A 27,888-nucleotide genomic window follows, 5' to 3' on the forward strand; every position below is an offset into this window, starting at 1 on the left:
CATGGATTGACCCTCCTCTTCCCCTCCAGCGCGTGGGGTTTTATGGGATATGCAGTCCCGCGCCCTCCCCGGGACCAGGTGTAGCATGGGACTGCAAAGCTTCATGGGAAAGGTAGTCTGGAGCGGGGCCAGGACCCTGCCTTGCCACTGTGCATTGTGGGCCTGGCAGGCCGGAGCCGCAGAGCACCCTGGGAACTGCAGCTTGGACCCTGTCCTGATGCAGGGTGGGACCAGCACCCAGTGCATTTTGGGAAGGGAAGGCTCAAGCCCCCTAAGGCATCATGGGAAGGGTAGTTTGCAGGCATTTAGGGGGAAGGGACAGGGCTCTACCCTGCCGTGGTGCATTGTGGGGGCTGGCGCCAAGGGCAGCTGGGAGTTGTAGTCCACCCTCTTCCACAGGGCATGCTGGGAAACCTGCTGACATCATGTTTGCAAGCCCCCAGTGTCGTCGTGTCCCCCCCCCTCCTCCTCCAGACACACGCACTCCACACGCGGCTGCTGGGATCCTCTCCCTTCCTTTAATTAATTAAAACAGCGTCACTGTCCTTCGTTAGCTCTTATTTACAAACTCCATCCCCCCGCCTGCCACACGTGGGGGGGGTAACCCCTCCCGGTTGCTGTGGAAACGGGGGCAAAGAGGAGGAAAAGCATAAAAAACCCGCGAGAGTAAAAAATAGAAAGGTGGGGGGGAAAATCCCCCCAAATGCCCCTTTTCTGGCCCTTATAAAATGGGGGAGGGGGTCGGGGTCAGGCCCGGGGGGTTACCGGCGGCGCTGGGGCAGGCAGAGCCCGCCGTGGGGGCGCGAGCGGACGTAGCCGGGCTTGCAGGTGCAGCGGTAGGAGCCGCTGGTGTTGACGCAGCGCTCCGTCTTGCACAGCAGCCCCCGCTGGTTCAGCTCCCGGCACTCGTCGATGTCTGGGGGGAGACGGGAGTCACGGGGCAGAGCACCCACGTGTCCGGCGCCCCGCACCCCCGCTCCCCGTACTGAGACCCCACGTGTCCGGCGCCCCGCACCCTCACTCCCCGTACTGACACCCCACGTGTCCGGCGCCCCGCACCCCCGCTCCCCGTACTGACACCCCACGTGTCCGGCGCCCTGCACCCCCACTCCCCGTACTGACACCCCACGTGTCCGGCGCCCTGCACCCCCGCTCCCCGTACTGACACCCCACGTGTCCGGCGCCCCTCACCCCCGCTCCCCTCCCCGTACTGAGACCCCGCGTGTCCGGCGCCCCGCAGCCCCGCACCCCCGCTCCCCGTACTGACACCCCACGTGTCCGGCGCCCCTTACCCCCGCTCCCCTCCCCGTACTGAGACCCCACATGTCCGGCGCCCCACACCCCCGCTCCCCTCCCCGTACTGGGAGAGAACCCAGGCATCTGGGGGCTGACCGAGGCAGCGGGTGCGGCTGGCGTCGAGCTGGAAGCCGGCCGGGCACTCGCACACGGCTCCATGGTAGGTGCGGACACAGCGGCCGTTCAGGCAGTGACACTCGTCAGAGTCCTCATCCGAGCTGTCATCCTCTGGTTGGGAGCGGGGGGGAGTGGTGAGACTGAGATGCAGCTGGCTCTGGGGTGGGACGCATCCCACCCCAGTAGAAAGGAGGGCCCCAGCACCAGGGGGTCGGGGCTCGGGGGTCCGTCGCACTCACCCTTGCGGCCCTTGCCCAGGAAGAGGGGGCTGATCTCCCAGAAGGAGTTGCTCTCGCTCTGCGACGACTGGCATTGCTGCCCTGCTGGGGGACCGGGCATCCCCGAGTCAAGCCATGTGCAGCCCCGGCCCCTCTCCGCCTCCCCAGGAGTGGGCCCGGATCTGGACCACAGCCCTGTGCCAGGATCAGGGCCCTCCCGCACCCCGGCACCCTCCAGGAGCAGGACCTCTCCCCCTGCCCCCCCCCCAAATTGGCTGGTGTCCCAGGATGGGCCTGAATCAGGATCACACCTCCGACCCCGGGGTCAAGCCCCTGCCCCCTACAACACCGCTAGGGTCAGGAGCCCCCCACCCCGCCCCAGGATCAGGACCACACACCCCTGCCAAGATCAAGGCCCCCACCCCAGGATCGGGACCGTGCTTCTCTGCCAGGATCAGCCCCCCCCAAACCAGCTGGCACCCCAGGACTGGGCCCAAATCAGGACCACACCTCCCCTACTAGGATCAAGCCCCCCCAGGATTGCGACCACCCCCCTGTCAGGATCACCCCCCCACTCCAGGATTGGGCCCAAATCAGGAGCACACTCCGACTAAGATCAGGCCCCCCCACACCCACAGTGGGATGAGGTCTGGACTGCCAGGATCAGGTCCCCTCCACCCCCCAGGCTGGGCCCTGCGCGTGCAAGCAGCTCACCGGGGCCGCGGGGGGGGCAAGGTCTGCACTGGTGCCCCCAGGCGCGGGCGCGGCGGCAGCAGCACTCGTGGAAGGTGACGGCTCCAGCGCCCAGCGGCCCCGCGCACATCCCGTCCTCGCCCCGGCGCTGCCAGCACACGTCACGCCGCTCGCCTGCCCGGTCTGGGGGAGGGAGTGTGCCAGGGGTGAGTGTGCCGGGGGGAGTGAAAGGGGGGAGTGTGCTGGGGGGAGTGTGCCAAAGGGTGAGTGCGCAAGGGGGTAAGTATGCCAGGGGGAGAGTGCAAGAGGTATGTATGTGTGTAAGGGGATCAATGTGCAAAGACAGTGTGCAAGGGGGTGACTGCAAGCGGAAGAGAGTGTGCAGGGGAGTGTAAGGTGGAAGTGTGCAAGGGATGAGTGTGCAAGAAGGTAGTGAGTGCACAAGAGGTGAGTACAAGGGGAAGTGTACAAGAGGGATGTGTAAATGGGGGAGTATGCAAGGAGTGAGTGTGCAAGGGGTAAGTACAAAAGGGGAAAGTGAGTGTGCGAGGGCCTCATTAGCTCACACCTGCGGGACATGAGGGCACACATAGGGCCCAGCTGGGCACCATGGACAGGGGTTTGGAGGAGGGGGGCTGGGAGGGGGTTGCACACTCACAGGTGTGCAAGGGGCGCTCACGGGTGGGGGCATGTGCATGGTTGGGGTGCACACTCACAACTAGGGAGTTGCACGCTCACAAGTACACTGCACACGTTCCCCACTGAGCCTCGCACACTCCCGCCAGGGGAGGCTTGTGTTGCACGCTTGCCCCCGGGGCTGCACGCTCGTGCTCCCGCCGCCCTGTGCCTGACCTGCCTGGGTGTCGGGCAGGACGCAGTCGCGCCCGCTGGGGTCGAGGCGCGGGGGGGGCTGCACTCGCACACGTAGGACCCCAGCGTGTTGATGCAGCGCCCGTGGCGGCAGGCCCCGGGGTCCCGGCACTCGTCCACGTCTGGGGGGAGGGCATGGGGTTACCATGGCAACGGGGGCGAGCCCAGATGTCTGGGATCTCTGGCGGGGGCGGGGGGGGGGCAGGACGCCTGGGTTCTCCGGGTGGGGGGGGGGGGGGGCACTCACCGAGCTCCCCGGGCAGGAGGCACTTCTTGTGGTGGGGGTGGTAGACGGTGGGGGCGGGGCAGGTGCACACGTAGGAGCCGCGCGTGTTCTCGCACATGCCGTGCACGCAGTTCGACTCGTCCAGGCATTCATCCACATCTGGGGGGGGGGGGGGGGGCTCAGAGACTAGCCCCTTCCCACAGGTCCCCCCTCATCCCCCCCAGCCTGGGCCCCAGGATCGAGTCCAGAGCGCGGCCCCCCTGGCTGGGACCGGCCCCCCGGGGCGAGGGGGCGCTCACCCACGCACTCCAGCAGGTTGCCGTCGTAGTAGAAGCCCTGCTTGCAGTAGCACTCGTAGCCCGGCTGCGTGTTCACGCACTTGCCCTCCTTGCAGATCTCGGCGCCGAACAGCGAGCACTCGTCGATGTCTGCGGGGCCGGGGCCTCAGCGCTTGCTTTGGGTGGGGGGCGCGGAGCCGGGGGGTTGGGGGGCTCGGGGCTACAATGTGGTTGGCTCTGGGGTGGGGGGATGCTGGCTCTGGGGGTGTGGGTCTGTGCTGCAGCTGGCTCTGGGGTGGGATGTGCCAGTGGCTGAGTAGAACAGAGGCAGCCGGCTCAGGGCTGGGGCAGGGGTATTGGCAGCTGAGCGTAACAGAGATGTGGCTGCCTCTGGGGTGGGGTCTCGGGCACTGGGGACACAGGGCTGCAATGCAGCTGGCTCTGGGGGGGGACATGCCGGCAGCCGAGTAGAACGGAGGCAGCCGGCTCGGGGCTGGGGTCTGCCCTAGCCCCTTGCATTGGAGGGTGGTAGCGTGGGCCTGGAATTCCCCCTCCATCCACCGCCCCCACCCCTCTCCCGACGCCTGTGTCCCGGGGACTCACCCCTGTGCGCCGGGATGCCGTAGTTGAGGATGTTGTCGTCCAGGATGAAGCCCCTCCCGTCGGGGCAGAGAGAGTGGAATTCGGCTGGGGGGGGGGCAGAGGGTGAGGGGCCGGGGCGTGTCAACCCCCTCCCAGAGCTGGAGGGACCCCAGGCATCCAGGCCTCCAGCCCCCCCTGCCCCCGCTCTCCCCCCAGCCCCCACTCTCCACCCAGAGCTGGAGAAAAGCCAGGCGCCCGGGTGGGGGGGACAGGTACCGGAGCCGGGCACGGGGGCAGGGGTAGATCTCGCAGTGGTCCGCCCCAGCCGGCGCCCAGGGAGCAGCAGCACTCGGGCCGCGTGACGTTGGTGGCCAGGACGCTGTCGCAGAAGACGGTGTCGTCGAAGTTCAGGTAGCACTCCTTCTTGTGCACCAGCGGCTCCAGCGCTGCAGGGGTGCGGGGCGTCAGGATCGGGCCCGGATCGGGGCCCCTGCCTCGTCCCCACCCCCTGCCCCAGCCAGAACCCCAATGGAATCATACCGTCCCGGCCCCGGAGGGGGTAGCGCAGGGTCAGGTCTGGATTGGGGCCCCCGGGGAGCAGACAGGCCCCCAGCCAGGGACTCCCCAGGATCGGGGGCCCCAGGCTCACCCTCACAGCTGTGCCGGTCCTCGGTGGGGGCGTAGCCCTCCTCGCACGTGCACACGTAGGAGCCGTCCACATTCTCGCACGTGCCGTGGGGCAGGCAGAGCCCAGGGTCCCTGCGCACACTCGTCGATGTCTGGGGGGGTGTTTGTATGCTTCTGAGAGCCTTGCACAAACCACCCGCGCGACATGGCCAAACCCTGGTGTATGCCACCCACATGTGCCAGCTTGCAGGCTCCTGTGCGATGCCCCGGGGGCCCATGTGCCGTGCTAGTCCCTGCACCCCGGCACTCCCTTGTGCAATGCACGAGGCCACCCTGTGCCTGCCCCATGGCCCCAGGGCTCCATTGTGCGAAGCACAAGGCTGCCCCATACTGACCCCATGACTCTAGGACTCCCTTGTGCAAATGCACGAGGCCACCCTGTGCCCCTCCCTGTGGCTCCAGGACACCAATGTGTGACACACAAGGCCACCCCATAGCTCCAGGGCTCTGTTGTGCGACGCCCGAGGCTGTCCCGTGCCCACCCTAGTCCCTGTGCAACGTGGCGGGCGCTCACCCTGGCAGCGACGCCCATTGAGCAGGCGGTAGCCGGGGCGGCAGAGGCAGCGGTACGAGCCCAGCGTGTTCACACACTCGCCGCCCACGCAGGCCGCTGGGAACTCACACTCATTGATGTCTGTGGGGGAACGGGGGGGGGTGACCCCATGACCCTTGCGTGACCTGCCAGCAACCCCCCAACTCCTCTCCCACCCCATGACCCTGTGACCCCCATCCCCTCCCCCACCCCATCCCCCCCTCTGACTCCTCCATGACGCCCAGCCCCACTGGTGCCCCACCATAACCCCCCCCACAATGCCCCAGCCCCTGCACGCCCCCCCCAAACTCCCCAGCTGCTTTAGATATCCCCAATAACCTCCCAGCCCTCTGTGACTCCCAACAGCCCCTCATGACACCCCACAACTCCCCAACAACCCCCCCAAAGCTCCCCATGACCCCCTGCCCCCAGCCTCGCTGTGACCCCTACATGATCCCCACAATGCCCCAGCCCCTTCCCCAAGGACCCTACATGACCCCCAGCCCCTCCATGATTCCTGTGATCCCCCCAGCTCCCCCCCGTGCCCCCTCGCTCACCCTCGCAGCGGGGCCCGTCCTTGCGCGCACGCAGCCCAGCTGGGCACTGGCACTTGTAGGAGCCGAGTGTGTTCACGCACACGCCGTGGGGGCACCGCGTCCCCCCCTCGCACTCGTTTACATCTGCAGGCACGAGCGGGGGTCAGGACACGCGGGTTCCCTGATGGGGGGTGGGGGGGTGAGAGCAGGGGATGCCCGGGTCCCAGGCACGGGGGTGTTACCGAGGCAGGAGCGGGCGTCGGGCGCGGGGGCGAAGCCGTCCTGGCAGGTGCAACGGAAGGAGCCGGGCAGGTTCTCGCACCAGCCGTGTTTGCACGGGGACTCCTCGCACTCGTCCATGTCTGCAGGAGACAGCGGGAGGTAGGGCTGGGGGCCCGGGCCCCTGGGGCCCCTCCAGCCCTGCGAGGGGAGGGGAGGGGAGCCTGGGGGCCCGGACGCCTGGGGCCTTGGTGGGTACCTTTGCAGAGGGGCTGGCGCGAGGACTTGACACGGTAACCAGGGCGACAGTCACACTTGTAGTGCCCGGGGTAGTTGGTGCACGTGCCACCGTCCCCGCACACATGGGGCTTTGCACACTCGTCAATGTCTGGGGGAGGGAGGGGGAGACGGGTGTGAGCAGGGCAGGACGGGAGCCCAGACACCTGGGTTCTCGCCAGCTCGGCGGTGGGGCGGGGCTGAGACCCCTTGCACGAGGACTCACCGACACATGAGCGCACGCCCTTGTGCACCTTGAGCTGGTAGCCGCGGTTGCAGTGGCAGTTGTAGGAGCCACCTGTGTTCATGCACACGCCTTTGCCCAGCCCGCACGGCTCCGCCTCACACTCATTCACATCTGCGCATGGGGGGTGGGGGGAGAGATGCTGAGTGACCCCCCCACGAGCCCCCGGACCTCCCCGTGGCCCTGGGGAGTGTTCATGTGTGTTGCACGTGTCACATGCCTCCAAGGGGAGGTGATGTGTCGTATGTGCCTCACACGTGTCACACACCTCCGAGATAGGGACGTGACTCATTTTACAGGTGTTGCATGTCTGCTACGGGGAGGTGACGTGTTGCACGTGTGTTGCACAAATGTCACATCTCCTATAGAAATGTGACATCACACATGTATCATATGCCTCTTACGGGGAGGTGATGTGTTGCACATTGCACACCTCCTATATGGATGTGACATGCCACGTGTTCCATACTTATGAGGGAGGAAATGTGTTGCATGTGTGTTGCACACCTCCTATAGGAAAGTGATGTTTTGCACGTGTGTCCTGTACCTCCTATGGGGTCAGTGAGATGTTGTACATGGGCTGCACGTGTGTTGCAGTCCTACAGGGACATGATATGTAAAATGTGTCATCTATGTTCTGTGCCTCCCATAGGAGGTGACGTGTTGCACACGCACGTGTGTCACACGCATATGAGAAAGTGATGGGTCACATGCATGTCACATGCCTACTACATGGAAGCGCCATGGGAAGGTAAAGTGTTGCACGTGTTGCATGTGTTGCACACCTCCTCCAGGGAGATGATATCTCACACGTGTCACACGCATGTACACCTACGGGGCCATGACTGGTCACATGCACATCGCACGCCTCCTATAGAGACATGTGGGCAAATCACCCATGCGTAACGCACAACCAACCCCTGCAGCTGCACACGTGTCACACCCTCTAAGTGGGAGCATGTGCCCTCCTGTGTACCACAGGTATACGCACCATGACACATGCACGTTGCACACTTATGTGCACACCCCCCTATCCTACCATGTCACATGAACAGATCCTACCCCCACGCCCTGGCCTCCTCCCCAGCCTGCAGAGGGGTGGCACAGCAGGCCTGGCCCCCGTGCGAGGCCCAGCTCTCGTGCAAGGCAGCCTACCAGTGCAGAAACGACGCTGCGGGTGCCAGCGGTAGCCCGAGTAGCAGAGGCAGGTGTAGCCAGCAGCGCCCATGATGCACTCCCCGTGCCCACAGATGTTGCGGTTCAGCTTGCACTCATCTGTCTCTGCACGCACGGGCAGACATGGGCACAGACACAAAGAGATGTGAACATGGGCGTGCGCACAGATACAGACACGCACACGAGCACAGACGCAGACACAGGCGTGAGCGTGGGCCCAGATATGTACATAGGCATGGGCACAGGCATGGGGAGGGGGGGCACAGGGTTTAGCAGCAGCCCCCCCACTCCTGGGATGCCCCCACACACACCCAGGAAGGCAAGGGGGGGCTGAATTAGGGGGTCCCGTGGGTGCGAGCGGGGGGGCTGGCAGCCCAGATGCCCGGGTTCTCGGGGCGGGACTCACCGGTGACCTGGGTGGGGGCGATCTCCACGGCGCTGCGGGTGAACTGCTCCGGCGCCACCTGCCACACCATGGCCGTCGTGGGCCGCGCCACCACCTCTGGGGGGGCCGGGGGGGGTCACTGGCGCTGCGAGATTCCCCCAGCAGTGCCCCCAATGCTGCAAGCTCCCCCCCAACAGTGCCCCCAGCCCTCCCAGTGCTGTGATCTTCCCCCCTGCAGTGCCCCCAGTGCTGCCAGCTTCCCCAAAACTTTGCCTTACCGGGGTAGCGGGCGCCGGGCGTCGTGGGGCTGTAGTAGAACTGATCCACCAACTGCTCCTCGGAGTTGGTCGAATACGCCGGGAGCTGGGGAGGGGGACATTAAGGGGGGCTCTGCCCCTCCCCCACCCCCACCCCCCACCCCCCAGGTCCCCACTCACCATGGCTGCGGGGCTGACGACTGGAAGAGAGAGCAGACAGCAGCAGTGAGAATGGAGGGGGGTTTGGGGGGGTCCCTGGACACTTGCCCCCCCTGGAGAAATGGGGTCCATGGGGAAGTACTGACCTAGGGGGGCAGGGAGGGCTGAGGAGGTCGGGGGGGGTCACAGGGGGTCTGCAACTGGTCTGGGGGGTTGGGTGGTCCAGAGGGGGCATTGGAGGGGCTCTGGGGGCTTAGAGGCGGGGGGCTCTGACACTGCCCTGAGGGGTCGGGGGCGCCCTGGAGGGTCAGGGGGTGTGGGGGGGTCCAGCACTGAGATGGGGGGGCCTTGGAGAAGGTCTGGGGGGTCAGAGGGCATCACTCGGGGGTCCCTGGGGGGGTTCAGGGAGGCTTGTGGGGTCCGGCACTGACCTGGGAGGTCAAGGGGTGGGGGGCCAGGCACAGGGGGGCTGGGGGCCGGGCGGGGGGGCCCCGGGGGGGGCAGGCCAGCGGCGCCATCAGGGTGCAGGTGCAGGGTGAAGTCGGTCTCGCCCTGGATGGTCAGTGTCTGGTGCGAGGTCAGGATGTGGTAGCCCTTGCCCGCTGGGCAGATGGCCTTGAACCCCGCTGGGGGGGGGGGGGGGGGGCACCACGTCAGCGCTGCGAGCTTCCTGCCGTGGTGCCCCCCGCGCTGCGCGTTTCCCCCCAGCAGTGCCTACCGGTGCCGTCGGCTGGGCAGCGCTGGCAGCGGGCGCCCCAGGCCTTGCCCACACTGCAGCAGCAGGTCTGGCGCGTGAGCCGCGTGGGCAGTGGGTGCTGGCAGCCCTCGGCGCTCACCAGGCGGTAGCACAGGCTCTTCTCCTCTGGCTTCTCCGCTGGGGGACAAGGAAGTCACTGGGCACCCCCCAGCCCCACCAGACACCCCCAAACTCCCGGCTGGACCCCCCCAGGCCTGCCACCACCCCCTGCTGAGCTCAGACCCCCCCTCTGCTCCTGGCAGCCCCCACCCTGTGCCCCCCCATAGACCCCCAGCCCCCCAAAAGCCCCCAGAGCCCCCCCTCAGTGGAGCCCCCAGCCTAACAGCCCCCCCACTCAGCCCCCCCACAGACTCTCAGACCCCCCCATACGTACGGACACACTGGGTGCGCAACGGCGCCAGCACGTGCCCAGGTTTGCACGCGCAGCGGAAGCTGCCCTGGGTGTTGAGGCAGTCGCCCAGTGCGCACACGCCCGGCAGCGCACACTCGTTGATGTCTGCAGGGACGCACAACACGTGGCTGCACAAGCGCACGCCGCTGCATACAACCAGACAGCTACACAACCACACACAGCTGTACAAGCAGCACACAAGGGTTGATGTGTGCGGGGGACGCACAACAGACGGCTGCACGACTGCACACAGCCACACAACCACACGTAGCCCTGGCAGTGCGTACCTGTAGATGTCTGCAGGGAGACGCACGCCACGCCACTACACAACAGCACACAGCCACACACTAGACAACTGCACAGCCACGCACAGCCGTACAACCTGACACTACTCCACAACCACACACTGTACAGCCAGAGAGCAACCCCCACCCGAACACAAGCCCCCCCGTCTTCCCCAGGGAACCCCCCACCCCGGCTACACAACACCCCCCGTACCCTGGCAGTGGGTGCTGTTGAGGCGCTTGTAGCCCTGGGGGCAGTCGCCCCCCTGCTCCCCCCGGATCGGGCCCGTCTTCTGCACGCCCGTGTCTGCAACACAGCCCCGACACCTGGGTTCCCCCCTGTCTGGGGACGGGGGTGAGGGGAGGGGGAGGGGCTGGCTGCCTGGGTTCCCCCCTGTCTGAGGGGGCTGTGAGTTGGGGGGGCGGCCGCCCGGTTTCCGGAGCTGCGTGGGCCTGGCCCGGGCCCCGGTGTCTGGGCCGCGCCGCCAGGGAGGGGCCATGGAAGGAATGCGAGGGGAGGGGTGGCAGCCGGAGGGGGGGGGGGGGGACAGACAAGGCAATGAACACCCCCCTGTCCCCCCATCCCTGCTCCTGCCCACCCCCCCAGCTGCCCCACGTGGGGGGAGGGGGGGCAAATTCCTTGCAGGCGGCAGCCCAGAGGCAACTGGGAAAGTCATCGGGGGGGGGGGGCAAGGGGGTTAGAGAGGGGCCGAGAGGGCCACAGGGCACTGGGGGAGCCCAAAGTGGGGTGGGGGTCCCAGCTGGGGTAGGGGGGGCTGGAGGGTTTGGAGGGGGCTGGGCTGGTCTGGGGGGGCTGAGGGGACCCAGAGGGATTGGGGGGAAGTTGGGTCTGGGGGGGCCCAGGGGCATCTGGGGGGAGGCAGAAGGGTCTGGGGGTCCCAGGGTTAGCCTGGGGGTGCAAGTAGGGGCCCAGGTGGATCAAGGGGGTCTGGGGGGACACAGGGGGATTGGGGGGCAGGAGGGTCTAGGGAGGGTTCCAGGGGAACTGGGGGGGTCAGGGGGTCCCAGGGGTGGTACAGGGGGCCTGGGGGGGGGCCAGGTAGATCGGGGGGGTCTGGGGGTGCCAGGGGTGGTATGGGGGGAGGTCTGGGCAGACCCAGGGGTGGTGTGGGGGCAAGGGGGGCTGGGGGTGCCAGGGGTGGTGTAGAGGGTTCCCGGGGACTCGGCGGGGGTCCTGGGGGGCTCACACTGGAGGTGGGGGCACTTGTGGCACTTGCTCTGGCCCCAGGATGCGCCGATGCTCCCGCAGCAGTCGTCCTGCTTGGTCAGGCCGGGCAGGGGGTTGCTGCCGCACTGGGGGGCACAGGGGGAGGTGAGAGGTGGCCACAGCCCCCCCAGCGGGCCCCCCCAGTGCCCCCCACTCACCGACTGCTTGGGCAAGGTCTCCTGGAAGCAGCGCCCCAGCGGCTTGGGGGTGTGGGGCCGGGCGTGGGGGGCTGGGGGCTTGTGTCCAGGGTGGGGGATGAGGTGCTGGGGAGCGCCCGGGCCCCCCACCTCGGCCCCCAGCCCGTCGATGCGATGCACCTGCACAGAGGCCTCAGGGGGGTGGTGGACTCGTACGTTCACCAGGGGGGGGTGCACCTGGACTAGGGGCAAAAGGGGTCACGGGGCTGCAGACCCCTGCATGCAGGACCCCCACCCCCTCCTGCACCCTGGGACCCCCCTGTTCCCACCAGCCCCCCCATGCAAGAGCCGGGACCCCCTGAAGCCCCCCCAGGATCCTCCTGCCCCCCCCACAAAGGACCCCCACCCCCTCCTGGAACCCTCCCAAGACTCCCTGGGACCCTCCTGTGCCCCCTCACTCAGGCCCCCCTCTCCCCTCCTGCCCCCTGGGACTCCCTCATGCTCCTCAAGGAACCCCCTGCCACCTCCAGCCCCCACCACAGGACCTCCCCCCCTCCTTCCCCTGGGACCCCCTCTGCCCCTCATTTCTCCCTACTCAGGACCCCTGACCCTTCCCATCCCACTGAGACTCCCTCAAGCCCCCCAGGGCCCCCCATTCCCCCCTCTCAGGACCCTCATCCCCTCCTGCCCCCCCAGGGACCCTCTCAAGCCTGCCTGGACCGCCCTATTGCTCCCACTCAGGACCCCTGACCCCTCCCACCCCCCTGGGACCCCCTCATCCCCCCCCACTCAGAACCCCCCACCCCGCCCAGGCCTCCCAGTACCTTCAGCGGAGTGGTGCCCGGGCCCGAGGGGCACAGTGAAGGTGGCATGGCCGAGCGTGGCCTTGGGGCCATGGGCGGGGGGGTCGTGGCCGTCAGCGATGACCTGCACGGCGTAGACGGCCTGCACCTGCTTGGCGCCCGCCGCGGCCTCCTCCGTGCCCGCCCCGGCCCCCCCCGCGCCCTGGCGCCCGGCCGGCACCTGGCAGAAGCGCCCCGTGAACTCGGGGGGGCAGAGGCAGTGGCTGCGCGACGTGCACTGGCCCCCGTTCATGCAGGGCAGCGGGCACACCACTACGAGGGGGGGGGAGCCGTGAGAATGGGACCCAGGCATCCGGGCCCCCCCCCAGTGCCCCGCAATCACCCCCCTGCTGGGAGGGAACCCAAGCATCTGGGCCACGCGCAACAGCCCCCCAGCTGGGAGGGGATCCAGGTGTCTGGGTGCCCCCCAGCACCCTGCAATCACCCCCCAGCTGGGAGGGGACCCAGGCATGCGGGTGCCCAGTCCCCCACACAACTTGCACCCCCAAGCCCCACTCCCCTCCCAGAGCGGGAGAAAACCCGGGTGCGCGGGCCCCCAGCATCGACCCCTAGCTGGGCAGGATCCCAGGTGTCTGGGCTGCCTGCCCCCCCAGCAGGTCCTGGGCTGGACCAGGGGCCCGGGTGCCTGGGCTGTCTCCAGCGCTGGCAGGGCAGCGGAGGCCCGCCTGGCTCAGAACAGCGGGCTGGCCGCCGGCCGCCCGGTTCTGTTCTCTGCCTGTCTGGGCAGGAGGAGAGCAGGGGGCTGGGCGCCCGGACCCTGGGCTCCCTCCAGCTCTGGGGCGGAGGCCGCAGGGTGACCCTGGCACGGCCGGGAAATGGCCCCGGGCTCCTCGCCCGCAAACCCGCAGCCCCACATCCTGCCTGAGTCAGGGCTGCAGAACCCAGGCGTCCCGGCGCGCCCCCCCCCGTGCTCTCCCCTGGCCCCCGGGCTGGAGGGGAGACAGGGTCCAGGCTCCCGCCCCCCTTGCTCTCACCCCCAGCCCCCGGGGAACCTGGGGGGGGGGCGTGGGGTCTGGTGGCTTAAAGCACGGGGGTGGGGAGGAACCAGGACGCCTGGGTTCTTTCCAGGATGCTGGCTAGACCCAAGTGTGCGCAGTTGTGCACGTGAGCAAGTGTGTCTGTATGTCACGTTGGATGCCTGGTTTCTGTGTGTGTGTGTCCCAGACATCCAGGTTGTGTGTGTGTGTGGGGGGGGGGTCTCAGACACCTGGGGGGCTGTATGTGTGTGCGCGCGTGTGTAACTGAAATGCTTGGATTCAGTGTCTGTGTCCTGAACACCTGGGTTCTCTCTTTGTGCGTGTGCACGTCTGTGTGCAAGAGAAACAAATGCCTGGGGGGGGCGTATGTGTGTGTATGCACCAAATGCCTGGGTTCCCTGTATGTGTGTGTGTGCCAGCCACCTGGGTTGTGTGTGTGTGTGCATGCACACATGACTGAAATGCCTGGACTCTGTGTGTGTTCATCACACACACCTGAGTTCTGTGTGTCCGAGTGTGTGCAAGCGCATGTGTGTGTGCATCAGATGCCTGGATTCTGTGTGTGTGTCTTGGCCTCACACCTGGGTTCTGTGTGTCTGGGTGTGTGTGTCTGTCCCAGACACTTGGGCCCTGTGTGTGCGTGTCCGTGCTGGCCAAGGCTTGTGCTGGCCAGGCCCCAGTGACCATGTGTGCCAACGCATGTGCATGTGCATGTGTGTGTGTAGGCGTGTGTGTGTGTGTGTGGCTGGGCCCGGGCCAGGGCTGAGCTCAGACTTTCCCCCTGGAGGGGGGTGGGGTTGGTGGAAGCTCTGACGTGGGGTGGGGGCAGGTGCACGTGTGTTCACAGACACACGCATGTGCAAGGCCGTGCGGGCTTACCTCCAGCTCTGGGAGGGGAGGGGCCTGGGGGGCAAGAGCGGGAGGGGGCTGGGAGCCCAGATGCCCGGGTCCCCTCCAGCTCAGGGCTGGTCAGTGCCTGGGTCCCGCTCTGTCATGCCAGGGGGGCGGCCTGGCAGCTCCGACACCTGGGTCCCCTCCCATTGCGGGGGGTGGGCTGCAGCCCCCCGACGCCTGCGTTCCCTCTGGCTCTGGGTCAGCCCCTCGGGTCTCTGGGGGTCGTGCCCCGGACATGTGGGTCCCCTCGCTCTAGGGTCTTGTGGAGGGCTGCACCCTTGGACACCTGAGTCCCCTCGATCAAGGGTCCCGTGGGGGATGCAGGCTTAGACACAAGGGTCCCCTCCCTCTAGGGTCCCGTGGGTGGGGGGTGCACCCCAGACGCAAGGGTCCTGTGGGTAGGGGGTGCACTCCTGGACGCAAGGGTCCCATGGGTAGGGAGGTGCACCCTGGGCGTGAGGGTCCCATGGGTGGGTGGGGGCACACCCTGGATGCGAGGGTCCCATGGGTGGGTGGGGGTGCACCCCGGATGTGAGGTCCCTTGGGTGGGTGGGGGCGTGCCCCAGATGTGAGGGTCCCGTGGGGGGGTGCACCCTGGACACGAGGGTCCTGTAGGGGGGTAAGGGCATGCCCCAGATGTGAGGGTCCCATGGGTGGGTGGGTGGGGGTGCACCCCAGACATGAGGGTCCCGTGGGTGGGGGTGCACCCTGGACATGAAGGTCCCATGGGGGTGCACCCCAGATATGAGGGTCCTGTGGGTGGGTGGGGGTGCACCCTGGACGTGAGGGTCCCGTGGGGGGGTGCACCCCGGGCGCGAGGGTCCCGTGGCGGGTGGGGGTGTGCCCCAGACGTGAGGGTCCTGTGGGGGGTGGGGGGTGAACCCTGGACAGGAGGGTCCCGTGGGGGGGTGGGGGTGCACCCTGGACGTGAGGGTCCCGTGGGGGGGTGCACCCCGGGCGCGAGGGTCCCGTGGCGGGTGGGGGTGTGCCCCAGATGTGAGGGTCCTGTGGGGGGTGGGGGGTGAACCCTGGACAGGAGGGTCCTGTGGGGGGGTGGGGGTGCACCCTGGACACGAGGGTCCTGTGGGGGGGGTGGGGGCGCACCCCGGACGCGAGGGTCCCGTGGGGGGTGGGGGCGCGCCCCGGACGCGAGGGTCCCGTGGGGGGTGGGGGCGCGCCCCGGACGCGAGGGTCCCGTGGGGGGTGGGGGCGCGCCCCGGACGCGAGGGTCCCGTGGGGGGTGGGGGCGCGCCCCGGGCGCGAGGGTCCCGTGGCGGGTGGGGGTGTGCCCCAGACGTGAGGGTCCTGTGGGGGGTGGGGGGTGAACCCTGGACAGGAGGGTCCCGTGGGGGGGTGGGGGTGCACCCTGGATGTGAGGGTCCTGTGGGGGGTGGGGGGTGAACCCTGGACAGGAGGGTCCCGTGGGGGGGTGGGGGTGCACCCTGGATGTGAGGGTCCTGTGGGGGGTGGGGGGTGAACCCTGGACAGGAGGGTCCCGTGGGGGGGTGGGGGTGCACCCTGGACACGAGGGTCCTGTGGGGGGGTGGGGGCGCGCCCCGGACGCGAGGGTCCCGTGGGGGGTGGGGGCGCGCCCCGGACGCGAGGGTCCCCTCACCCACGCGGAAGCCGGAGCCCGTGAGCGTGTCGGCGGCGCGGCCGTTCTCGCCGATGAGGGTCATGTTGGAGCCGGGCTGGCAGCGGTCGCGGCAGGTCCCCTTGAGGCACGTGCGCTTGCAGACCACGGGCGCGAAGACTACCTTGAAGCGCTCGCGCAGCGGGGCCCGCTCCCGCTCCCGGTCCCGGTCCCGGTCCGCGGGGGCCCGCTCCCGCTCCCGCTCCCGCTCCGCGCCCGCCGGCCGCCCCCCCCCGCCCAGCGCCAGCAGCGCCAGCGCCAGCAGCGCCCCGCGCATCTTGGGCGGCGCGCGAGGGGCTGAAAATAGCGCGCAAAGCCCGCGCAGCGCCCCCCGGAGCCCCCGGTCCGGCCCGGCGCCGCCAATCCCCGCGGCCGCGCGGCGGACACACGTAACCCGCGGCGGGGGAGTGTCCGGGGCCGCGGCCAGGCGGCGGGGAGGGAGCGCGGCCGCCCGGCTCCTTTGTCTCCCTGCCGGGGCCGGGGCCGGGGCCGGGGCCGGGCGGGGGGCTCGGCCGGCCGGCCGGGGGAGGTGGAGCTCGGCGCCCGGCGCGGGCAGGGCACGAAGGGGAAGGGAAGGGGAGCGGAGCAGCCGCCCGGCCGCCGCCAGGTACGCGGGGGCGGGGAGGAACCGCGGCTCTGTCTCCCCGGCTCCGTGCCCGGCCCGGGCAGGGGAGCGGCGCCGCTCGGGGACCTCGGCCCCTTCCCTCCCGCCTCAGGGTCCCGCTCCGGGAAGGGTCGGGGCCGGGACGCCCCAGCCCCCGGCGCCAGGGCTGGGCCCGGACGGAGCCCCAGCGGCCGCCGCTGCAGGGGCAGGGGGATGTACATGAAACCCAGGCGCCCCTGGGTGTGCGCGTGACCCCAGCACCACAGCGGGGGTGCGCGCACAAGTCCATCCCGGACGCCTGGTTTGTGAGTCTGCGTCCCAGACCCTGACCTGGGTGCTCAGTGTGCCCCCCCCCCCCGCCCCTGGGCTCTGTCGCGTGCAAGTGTGAGTGTGTCCTGGACACCTAAGTCCTCTTTGTGGCCCAGACGCCTGGATTGTGTGTGTATGTATGTAGGTGTGTGTATGTGTGTGCACACACTGGGCCCAGACCCCTGGATTCTGGGCGTCTCCGACGCCTGGGGTGTGTGTGTGTGTTCCAGGCTCCTGGGGGCCTTGGGGGGGGGGGTGTGCCCTGGATGCCGGGGTTCTGTATGTGCATGCAGGTGTCCCCCAAACCCCTGAGTTGTGTGTGCACACAAACATGCACACGTGTCCCCCAGCGGCCCGAGTTCTGTGCAGGCAAGTGCATGCAAGTTCCCAGATGCCTGGGTTGCCTGTGCACGCACACGTCTCGGCTGCCTGGGTTCTGCATGCACACGTGTGCCCTAGCCACCCAAGTTCTCATGCATATGTTTGTGGTATGGGCTGCAGCTGTCTGTGATGTCTGTCCACGCCTGTCCCGGACACCTGGGTCCTGTGTGCGTGTGTGTCCCCCAGCTACCTGGCTCCTGCATACTTGTGTCCATGCGGGGCACCTGGGTCCCATGCGTGTGCACATGCATGGCCCAGATGTGTGTACACGCCCTGGACACCTGCATCATGTGTGGGACACCTGGGTCCCACATGCCCAGGCTCTGCCTGTGTGCACGTGTCCACATGCCTGCTGCCCTTCCTCGTGCACTCACGAGTGACTTGTGTGCCCTCCCCGTGCGAAACACCAGAGGCAGGAGCCCGGGGAGGTTTGGAGGCAGCTGAGTTTATTTGGTCTTGGTCCATAAGTGTCACAGCAGCCGTCCTGCCCCCCCAAAAACTGAACTCACAAGGCGCCCCCCCCCCGTATGCCAGTGCCCTCACAGTGAATTGGGGTCGAGGAGAAATCAGTAGCTCACGTCACAGACACGCACGTGCGCTCGCACGTTGGGGGGGGGGGGGAGATTCCTGAGAGCTGGGGGCACGACTGGTCCCGGACACCTGGGCTCCACCCCGGGGGGGGGGGGACACACCTTTAGTATCTACAGAACCAAAGCCCCGCCCCCCCGAGCTGCACCCCCAGCCCTACCCGTGCCCTGTGCTGCTGCAGGGCCGGGGCAGCCTGGCGGGATCAGCCCCCCGCAGTGCATCATTTTGGCCCCATCACCCCCAGTGCACCTGGGGGCCCCTCCCCTTCCAGTGTATAGACAAAGCCTCCCCCCCATTGGCTGCAATCTGCAAGAGGCAGGACTTCCTGTGCCCCTAAAGCCAGAGAGGGTAGGACTTCCTGTATCCAGTGTCCAAAGAGGGCGGAACTTCCTGGTTTGCTTCTGTTAGCTCCAGGACTTCCTGTGCCCAGTGCAGGAAGGGGGAGGACTTCCTGCACAGCAATCCTTCAAGGATGGGATTTCCTGTTTTGCATGAAGTGTCCTGAGGGAGGGAAGACAGGTGCAACTTCCTGTATCGTGTCCAAAGAGGGTGGGACTTCCTGTTTTGCCAGGCAGAAGTGCAAGGTACTTCCCGTGTGAAGTATCCCAAGCTGGTGGAGCACAGGCGGGACTTCCTGTATTGCTCCTGCCTCCAGTTCAGTCTTTGGCAAGGCTTCCTGTGCCGCCAACCAGCAGAAAGGCGGGACTTCCTGCCTGGGCCCTGTTGGGCTCAGGACTTTGTGTGCGCAAGGTCCAGTGGAAGTTGGGACTTCTTCCCCCAGAGGGGTTGGACTTCCTGTCTGGCTCCTCTTGCCATCGCAGACCTTCCAGGGCTCAAGATCCAGAAGAAGGCGGGACTTCCTGTCCATGCAGGGCTGGGGTGGGACTTCTTGTCTCCCCCTTGTGCCTCACTTCCAGGCCCTGCCCTCGTCCGTCACCCACCAGGGCTGGGGTTGGGGGCCTCCGGCTGGGTCGGGGCGGGTGGGGGGCCGGCGGGGCGGGGGTGAGGGGAAGGGGCTGAGCCCCCCAGGCTCGGGGGCAAAGGGGTCGAAGGGGTCGGAGGTGTCGAAGGGGTTGGCGGGGTCGGGGGGCGCCAGGCGCCGGGGCGGGGGCTGGGGGGACGGGGCGGGGGACGCACGGGGCCCGGCCGACACGAAGCTCCAGGGGTCGATGCGGCTGCGCACGGGGGAGGGGCGAGGGCGGGCCAGGGGGCCGGTGCGGGGGCAGGGCCGGGGGGAGTGGGGGCTGCGGGGGGACGAGGGTGAGGGCAGGGCACCACCTGCGGGATGGGGAGAAACGAGGGGTCAGAGCAGCTGGGCCCCCCCAAGCTCCCAGACTCTCCCCACCCTAGGGGGGTCCCCAATCCCCGGCCCCTGCACTCACCCCACTTCTCCGCCGGCCGCGGGCTCTTGGGGGAGCGCTGCACCCACAGTGGGGCCAGCGCCCCCCGGTCGCCCCGAGGGGCCGGGTCGCTTAGGGGCTCCGTGGACCCAGGCGTCCGGGCAGCTCCTCTAGGGCCAGGCTCTGGGGACCCAGGCGTCCGGGCGGCTCCCTTCACAGTCAGCTCTGGGGACCCAGGCATCCAGGCGGCTCCCTTATGGCTGGGCTCCGGGGACCCAGGCGTCCGGGCGAGCCCCTTCACGCTCAGCTCTGGGGAGTCAGGCGTTTGGGCGGCTCCTCTATGGCTGGGCTCCTGGGACCCACGCGTCCAGGCGGCCCCCTTTGGCCTCGGCTCCCGGGACCCAGGCGTCCGGGCGGCCCCCTCCAGGCTCAGCTCCGAGAACCCAGGCATCCGGGCAGCCCCTTCCTGCCCGGGCTCGGGGGACCCCGGAGTCCGGGGACCCCCCTCCCCGGTCCCCCCTAGCTCCACGGGGCTGTGTGGGGGGGTGAAGTGGATGAGCTCAGGGGAAGGTGGAGGAGTGGGGGCATGGGGGGGGCTGGGTGGGGGGCCCCGCTCCTCCCGGGGGGGCGCGGGGGCAGGCAGGTCCCGGCCCAGCCCCAGGGAGGCCAGAAGGGCCGTGCCCCGTAGCAGCGCCCGCTGGATCAGCCCCCGCTCTGACTCCTGGGTCCCACTGGCATCACCTGGACAGTGGAGAGGAGGGGGGCACATCAGGAAGGGGCTAGGACCCTCTCAGGGCTCTGCCCCCTCCTCCACCCCCTCTCCCCCCTTCCTAAGGACCACCCCGTCTCACCATTTAGGGTCCCCTCCCCCGTGGGGGGCTCCTCAGACTCCAGGTACCACGTTGTATCGTCCAGCCGTGACTTCCGCCTGGGGGGGGGGGGGAAGAGTCAGAACCCAGCCCCCCGCTGCGCTCACCCCCCACCCCACTCCCCTCCCAGCCAGGGAGGGGCCCCAGGCGCCCGGGCGGCCCCTACCTGCCATTCTGCGTGGGGGACCCAGGGCCCCAAGCCTTGGGGCGTCGCTCCCCAGTCCCAGGCTCGTCCCCCCGACGCGGCGCCGGCCGGGCCCAGCTGGGGGTGCTCTCCACGGGCTCCACTGCGTGAGAAAGGCAGGGTCAGTGGGGTCACAGTGATGTCATGCCCCTCCCTCTATGACATCACATGTGGTCACTGATGCATGCAAATGTGTCTCACTTTGAGACAGGGCCTATGAAGGATGATGTCACTGGAAGCCTCGTGTGACATCACGGGATGCTGGCACACCACCAGGAAGCAGCTACTTATGTCACGCATCATCATGCATGGCATTTCTAACAGCAGCACATAGTCTTTATGGTGTCACTTCCTGCTCTGTCCTAACTCCCCAAGCTCTCTCTGTCTCTGGGATGGGAATTCATCATGTGATGTCATTTCTATGAACCAATCAGCTCACGGTACTAGGCAGAATGGTGCACACTTTCTTCCCGAACCTGCTCTGCCTTTTTCCCCATGATGTCAATTCCTGTGATCCCGGTGAAACTGCCAACAGGAAGTTACATCACAAGCCCCTTCCTGAGACACCATATATTCCAACCCATCGACAGAGCAGTGACGTCTGATGCAACTGCTGGTGACATCGTGCTCCTTGGTCCAATCAAAACAGAATGGATGGGAGGGACGGGGGGGGGGGGGGCACAGATGGGAGGGACGGGGGGGGGCACAGAATGCAGCTGCTGATGTAATTTTTAACTGACCAATCAGCTTGGGGGTAAGAGTTGCACCAGCCCCCACCCTGCCATCCCAGGATGGGATCTCATTGCACAGCCACTGGCGGGAATATCTGAAAGCTCGTGGCACATGGGCCAGGTCCTGGAGGACGGGAAGAGGGCCAGTGTGGTCCCCATTTTCAAGAAGGGGAGGAAGGAGGACCCGGGCAACTATAGGCCGGTCAGTCTCACCTCCATCCTTGGCAAAGTCTTTGAAAAAATTATCAAGGCTCACGTTTGTGAGAGCCCGGCAGGGCAAATTATGCTGAGGGGAAACCAGCACGGGTTTGTGGCGGGCAGATCGTGCCTGACCAATCTAGTCTCTTTCTATGACCAGGTTACGAAACGCCTGGACACAGGAGGAGGGGTGGATGTCGTATACTTAGACTTCAGGAAGGCCTTCGATACGGTATCCCACCCCATACTGGTGAACAAGTTAAGAGGCTGTGATGTGGATGACTGCACAGTCCGGTGGGTGGCGAATTGGCTGGAGGGTCGCACCCAGAGAGTCGTGGTAGATGGGTCGGTCTCGACCTGGAAGGGTGTGGGCAGTGGGGTCCCGCAGGGCTCGGTCCTTGGACCGATACTCTTTAATGTCTTCATCAGTGACTTGGACGAGGGAGTGAAATGTACTCTGTCCAAGTTTGCGGATGACACAAAGCTATGGGGAGAAGTGGACACGCCGGAGGGCAGGGAACAGCTGCAGGCAGACCTGGATAGGCTGGACAAGTGGGCAGAAAACAACAGGATGCAGTTCAACAAGGAGAAATGCAAAGTGCTGCACCTAGGGAGGAAAAATGTCCAGCACACCTACAGCCTAGGGAACGACCTGCTGGGTGGCACAGAGGTGGAAAGGGATCTTGGAGTCCTAGTGGACTCCAAGATGAACATGAGCCGGCAGTGTGACGAAGCCATCAGAAAAGCCAATGGCACTTTATCGTGCATCAGCAGATGCATGACGAACAGATCCAAGGAGGTGATACTTCCCCTCTATCGGGCGCTGGTCAGACCGCAGTTGGAGTACTGCGTGCAATTCTGGGCGCCACACTTCAAGAGGGATGCGGATAACCTGGAGAGGGTCCAGAGAAGGGCCACTCGTATGGTTAAGGGCCTGCAGACCAAGTCCTACGAGGAGAGACTAGAGAAACTGGACCTTTTCAGCCTCCGCAAGAGAAGGTTGAGAGGCGACCTTGTGGCTGCCTATAAGTTCATCCCGGGGGCACAGAAGGGAATTGGTGAGTATTTATTCACCAAGGCGCCCCCGGGGGTTACAAGAAACAATGGCCACAAGCTAGCAGAGAACAGATTTAGATTGGACATTAGGAAGAACTTCTTCACAGTTCGAGTGGCCAGGGTCTGGAACGGGCTCCCAAGGGAGGTGGTGCTCTCCCCTACCCTGGGGGTCTTCAAGAGGAGGTTAGACGAGTATCTAACTGGGGTCATCTAGACCCAGCACTCTTTCCTGCCTATGCAGGGGGTCGGACTCGATGATCTATTGAGGTCCCTTCCGACCCTAACATCTATGAATCTATGAATCCCCAGTAAATGACATCATAACTTGGGGTCTTCCCGCCTACTCCATTGGCCACAAGGAAGTGACATCACAGACACACACTGTGACTTTCCTCAAGTGGCTGGCAGAAGGACACTACCTGTAACCTCATGACTTTAAAACACTTCCAATTGGTTAACAGGAATAACGACATCACAGCCCACATTTCCCCGCTGGGCAAGAAGAAATTGATGTCATGAAGAGCCCTGATGGTGTCACCAGATGAGCCCCTCCCCTCTCAGCTCAGGGGTCAGGTGAGGGGAAGGACTTATGCCACCCCATTCCCAGCCAGCTGGGACCCAGACTCCTGGGTCCATTCCCCCCCCCGTTAAAGGGGCAGTGCAGGACTCACGTTGGATGGCCCGGAAGCGGGGGAAGGTGGGGGACCCCCCGGCCCCTCCCTCAGCCACGTTGCGCCGGTCCAGCCCAGGAGACGCCTGGACGGTGATGCGGTGCTTGAAGTCTGTGGGGGAGGGGAGTGAGGGTGAGACATGGCCCAATGCCTCTTACACCTGACCCACAGCACCTGCACGCACCCCCCCGCACCCCCCGTCTTGCTGAGGCCACTCACTCCCAGCCCACAGCCCCCCCCACCCATGCCCCTCACTCCTGCCCTGCAGCCCCGCCCCGGGCAGTACCAAGGGGCATGCTGATGCGGTCACCGCCATCCCGGCCCTTGCTCTTGGCGCGCCGGAAGGTGCCGCGGCGGCGCTTGAGCAGGGGGGGCTGACGGGCGGCCTGCTGCAGCAGCAGGCTCAGCTCTCGCTCGAAGACCTCCAGCTCCCACTGGGCCAACTGGTGCTCGCGCTGCCGCAGCGCCTCCTCCTGGCATTTCTGCTCCACCGCTGCCCGCGCCAGCTCCTCCTCCCGGCTCAGCAGCTCCTGGAGGGGGGCAGGAGGGGTCACCAGGGCTGTGGGAGGTCATCAGGGGCACAGGGCGGGTCAGAGCAACGAGGCCACCAAGGGGTGCTGGCGGGTAGTGATAGGGGAGGGGCAACACAAGGTCACCAGGGGATGCTGGGAGGGTAGCGTGAGGTCACTGGGGGGAGCTGGGAGACCCCTGGGGGGCGGCGCACCTTCTCACGGGCGCGCAGCTGGTCAAACATGGCCTGGATCTCCAGCTGCCAGTCGTCCTGCAGTGAGTGGAAGGAGCCCGGCGGCAGCTCAGCCAGGCCCTGCTGCTCCAGCGCCTCCAGCTGGCTCAGCACCGCTCCGAAGCTCGGCCGCTCGTGGGGGTCCTGGTCCCAGCACTCTTCAATGGGGGGGAGGGGAGGGGTCAGGGAGGCCTCTGCACTCCTCTCCTCTTGTGCAAGGAACCCCCCACAGCAGCCATCAGCTCCTTCCCCGCTGAAGGAACCCAGGTGTCCGGGCTCCCGGCCTCCTGCTCTGATCTGCCGCCCCCCCCCCCCCCCCCCCGCACAAGGAGAGGACCCAGGCGTCCAGGATCCCGCACACCGCCCCCACCCCGGGGACACAGGCATTGGGCTCACCAGCCATGAGCTGGGCAAAGGGCTCGGGGCAGGTGGATGGGATCGGCAGTGTCAGCTTGTTGACGGCGACGCCGTAGGCCACGGCCAGGCCATCGATACCGCGATAGGGCACCTCGCCCGTCAGCAGCTCCCACAGCAGCACCCCGTAGCTGGGGGGACAGGGGAGCCGGTGAGGGCCTGGGTGGGGGCCCCCAGGCACCCGCAGAGTTGGGGGGCGGGGCGACCAGGCGTCCAGGCTCCCACCAACCCCTGCTGGGACGGGGAGCCCAGGAGTCCGGGGACTGCGAACCCCGGCGTCCAAGCTCCAGGGACAGGGAACCCCGGCGTCCAGGTCAGCCCCCACCTCCAGACGTCGCTGCCGCGGGAGAAGGTGGAGGACTTGATGACCTCGGGTGCCATCCAGGCGTAGGTGCCGGCCGCGCTCATCTTGGTGGTGCGGTTCCACTCCCGCGCCAGCCCGAAGTCCGTGATCTTCAGCGTGTTCCCGCCCGGTGCCTCTGGGTCCACGGGCTCCGCCAGCAGCACTGCAGGGGCAGGGGTCAAGGCTCAGTGCCCAGAGTCGGGGCTCCCAGCCGGAACTGCCCCCCAGGATCGGAGCCTCTAGATCCCAGCCCCCCTGGCCAGGATTGGGCCACCCCGTCACCCCCGCCCTCTAGACAGCACTTCCTGTCCCACCCCGAGTCACTTCCTCTTTCCAGGCGGGCAGGAGAGTGGGAATGGGCAGGGAGAGGACCCCCGCGTCTGGGCTCCCTGCCCCCTGCTCTTGCCCCCAGGCCCCACTCCCCTCCCAGAGCTGGGACAACCCAGGTGTCCAGGCCCCCACCCCCCTGCTCTGACCCCCCACCCAGCGCTGGAGGGAGCCCAGGCGTCGAGGCTCCCCGTGACCCGCCTGCGCAGCAGGAAGGTTCCCAGAGCCAGAGAATGGACCCTTTGTCCTGCCTCCGCTACAGCCCCCCCTGCCCCTCCTCCACCCTGGGGGGGGCAGGAAGTCGGGGCAGGAAGTGGCTGCAGGAAGTGGAGCTGGGAGGCTCTGGCCAGGCTGGGGGGGCGGTGCATCCCCTGCCTGGCCCCACCCTCATCATCAGGACCCTCCCCCCAGGGGGCAGTTGTGGCCCCCTTGGAGCTGGGGATGGAACCGGTCAGACAGGATGGGGCAGGATGATGCCCTGAGGCCCCCTCCTCCGGGAACCCAGGGGCCTGGGCGCTCTGGGAGGGGAGGGGGGTCTACGGGGTGAGAGCAGGGGGACTGGGAGCCCGGACGCCTGGGTTCCCCCCTTCTGGGTGAGCCATGGGGCGGAGCAGTGACCTTTGACCTATGCTCCAGGCCTGGCCGTGGGGGGGAGCTCCCATCATGCCTTGCAGCCGCGGGTGGGAGGTGGAATGCGGCTCTGCCGGGCGCGGACTTGAGGGGGGTGGGGGGCGGGGGCAGCCGGACCAACAGACAGACACGGGGCCCCTTGTGTGCCGTGTTGCACATGCGTGTGCTCATGTGCACAGGGGGGCTGGTGCCTGGGAAGAACCCAGGCGTCCGGGCTCCCAGCGCCCCCCGCTCTCACCCCCCGCCCCCACTCCCCTCCCGGAGCTGGGGAGAACCCGGGCAGGCGTCCAGGGTTGGGAGCGAGGGGCACTGCTTTGGGGTCCCAGGACTGGGGGTACCTGGGCAGGGGTGAGCGTCAGGAGGTCACCTAGTCGGGTTACAGGACTAGGTCAAGGATTGGGGAGCACCTGGCCAGGGTCAGGGGACATCAATTTGGGGTCAGGGTCCTAGGTTTGGAGGGAGGGTCATTGCGAGAGGGTGAGGGGTCATGTGAGGGGGTACAGAGTTCAGACTTGGGGGGGTCATCACGGCAGGGTGAAGTCCCAGGAGCAGGGTGAAGGATCAGGGATCACCAGGTCAGGGGTAACCTGAGCAGGGCCAAGAGTCACCAGGGCGAGCTAAAGGGTCATGGGCCAGGGTGAAGTGTCGGAGGTCACCAGGACAGGGAAGCGTCAAGGGTCAGGGTGAGAAATCAGGGATTACAAGGGCAAGCTACAGAGTTATAGATCAGGCTGAAAAATCAAGGGTTTACCATGGCAGGGCGAGAGGCTGGGGGCCACCAGGGCAAGCTACTGGGCTACGGACCAGGGCAAAGGATCAGCCATCAGGGCAAACTAAGGAGTGTCGGGGCAGGGCGAAGAGTCAGGGGTCACAGGACAGGGTCGAAGCCTCCGGGGTCAGGCTGAGAGGTCAGGGGTCACCAGAGCAAAGTAAGGGGTCAAGACTAAGAGTCAGGGATCGCCAGGATGCGGGGAAGCCTCAGGGTTGAGGCCAAGGGGTCGGGGGTCACAGGCCAGAGTGAAGACTCGGGTTAGCGGGACTGGGTGAAGCCTCAGGGGTTGGGTAGTCACCAAGGCATGGAGGCGGGGCAGCCTCAGGGGTCAGGGGTTACGGGCCAAGGTGAAGAGTTGGGTGTCACCAGGACGGGGAGCAGGCTCCAGGGTCAGAGAAGAGCCAGGGGTCACCAGGATGGGGGGCACTCACCGTTGTTGGACTTGAGGTCGCGGTGGATGACGGGCACGGCGTGCAGGTAGCGCATGCCGCGGGCGATCTGCAGGGCCCAGTCCACCAGCACGGCGGGCGGGAAGCGGCGCCCGGCCAGCGCGCGGCTGAGGGGGCCGCCGGCGGCGAAGTCCAGCACCAGGCAGAGGTGCGGCTCCTGGAGGCACACGGCCTGCAGCCTGATGATGTTGGGGTGGCGCAGGCGGGCGAAGAGCCGCGCCTCCTGCCGCACGCTCTCGGCCGCCGCGCCCGGCTCGCCGTCCGCGTCCCGCCGCGCCGCCTTCACCGCCACGCGCTGCCCGCGCCAGGCGCCCCGGTACACCTGCCCGAAGCCGCCCGCCCCGATCACCTCCTCCAGCCGCAGCTCCCCGAAGTCCACCAGCGCCGGCAGCGCCTCACCCGGGGCCCCGGCCCCCTCCTCCGGCCGGCCCCAGGGCAGCTCCATGGGGCATCGCCACGGCCGGGGGGGGGGTCAAGGCACGGGGGGCAACTGGCCCATGGGCTTCGCCAGGCTGTGCCCCCCTTGAGGGTCCTTCCTGGCCCGTAGCCCCTCTGGGGGGGTAGGATCAGGGGCCCCCGAACTACTACCCCTCTGAGGGGTAGGATTACGCCCCTGCCTGTCTCTTACCCCCCTCCAGGGGGAAAACTTCTGCCCTCTTCCTGCCTCTTAACCCCCCGCCCACCCGCCGTGGGGCAGGATCAGGGCCTCCCTTACCTCTTACTCACTTAAAGGGCAAGTTTTTGCCTCCTCCTGTCTCTTACCCCGGCCCAAGGGGAAAACTTCTGCCCTCTTCCTGCCTCCGACCCCCCAGCGAAGCAGGATCGGGGCCTCCCTGATCTACTGCCCCCCCTTGGGGGGGAATACCTGCCCTCTTCCTGCCTCCTACCCCCCCGCGGGGCAGGATCGGGCCTGCCTGGCGTCGCACCCCCGGCAGGGCCAGGGTCTGCCCCTTTCCTGCCTGTTGCCCCCCGCCCGGGCTCCTACCCCCTGGAGCCTGGCTCTTACCCCCCGGCTCCCACCAGCCCCAGCCCCGGGGCCGCCGTGCGCCCGCGCCCGCCGCGTCTCGGCTCCGGGCCCGGGGTGGAGCCTGGCCCCGGCCCGGCCGGAAGGCGGAGCCGCAACATTGTTACCGGACAAAGGAACAGGAACTGCGGGGGGCGGGGGAGGGAGGGGGGAGGGCGCCCGGACGCTGGGCTCCCTCCCCGGCTCCGGGGGGCGGGGGGGGTCGGACGCTGGGCTCCCTCCGCGGGGCTAGGGCCGCGGGCTGAGGGCGGGAGCCCGGGGTCTCTCCCAGTGGGGTGGGGGGTGCGGGGGTCCCCCGCAGCTAGCCCCCGCCTGCCCGGGCCGCGCTGCAGCTGGGAGCC

General features: G+C 67.4%; 2 protein-coding genes across 2 annotated transcripts; both read right to left on the bottom strand.

The window, feature by feature from the left end:
* Window positions 1-496: 496 nt before the first annotated feature.
* LTBP3 (latent transforming growth factor beta binding protein 3) lies at window positions 497-16,672 on the bottom strand. Its single transcript, XM_059718569.1, is given in 31 exon segments — window positions 497-916; window positions 1,393-1,524; window positions 1,653-1,733; window positions 2,346-2,507; window positions 3,177-3,221; window positions 3,224-3,316; window positions 3,442-3,579; window positions 3,720-3,848; window positions 4,302-4,385; window positions 4,427-4,438; window positions 4,570-4,597; window positions 4,599-4,726; window positions 4,930-5,038; window positions 5,040-5,059; window positions 5,482-5,601; window positions 6,057-6,179; window positions 6,278-6,397; window positions 6,514-6,642; window positions 6,757-6,888; window positions 7,930-8,055; window positions 8,357-8,452; window positions 8,614-8,698; window positions 8,773-8,792; window positions 9,183-9,377; window positions 9,470-9,625; window positions 9,882-10,004; window positions 10,398-10,490; window positions 11,392-11,497; window positions 11,570-11,790; window positions 12,373-12,663; window positions 15,898-16,672. Coding segments are annotated over 31 exon segments (3,747 nt in total). The 5' UTR covers window positions 16,193-16,672; the 3' UTR covers window positions 497-761.
* A 962-nt stretch (window positions 16,673-17,634) lies between these two features.
* MAP3K11 (mitogen-activated protein kinase kinase kinase 11) lies at window positions 17,635-27,869 on the bottom strand. Its single transcript, XM_059718418.1, has 10 exons — window positions 26,506-27,869; window positions 24,328-24,508; window positions 23,985-24,133; window positions 23,571-23,746; window positions 23,133-23,376; window positions 22,847-22,957; window positions 20,173-20,293; window positions 19,989-20,065; window positions 19,180-19,878; window positions 17,635-19,075 (listed from the first exon to the last, which is right to left on the bottom strand). Exons 1-10 carry the CDS (start codon window positions 26,966-26,968, stop codon window positions 18,705-18,707), a joined length of 2,592 nt encoding a protein of 863 aa, XP_059574401.1. The 5' UTR covers window positions 26,969-27,869; the 3' UTR covers window positions 17,635-18,704.
* Between the last annotated feature and the right edge of the window lie 19 nt (window positions 27,870-27,888).

Source organism: Alligator mississippiensis, chromosome 15 (genome assembly GCF_030867095.1).
Source record: "Alligator mississippiensis isolate rAllMis1 chromosome 15, rAllMis1, whole genome shotgun sequence".
Classification (NCBI taxonomy): Eukaryota; Metazoa; Chordata; order Crocodylia; family Alligatoridae; genus Alligator; species Alligator mississippiensis.

Excerpts from the sequence above, each read along its gene's own strand:
- MAP3K11 (XM_059718418.1), bottom strand. The coding sequence starts at position 26,968 with ATGGAGCTGCCCTGGGGCCGGCCGGAGGAGGGGGCCGGGGCCCCGGGT. Across the intron at positions 24,509-26,505 it reads CGACCTCAAGTCCAACAACG|TGCTGCTGGCGGAGCCCGTG; the intron begins GTGAGTGCCCCC and ends CTGCCCCTGCAG. Across the intron at positions 24,134-24,327 it reads CGCGGCAGCGACGTCTGGAG|CTACGGGGTGCTGCTGTGGG; the intron begins GTGGGGGCTGAC and ends CTGTCCCCCCAG.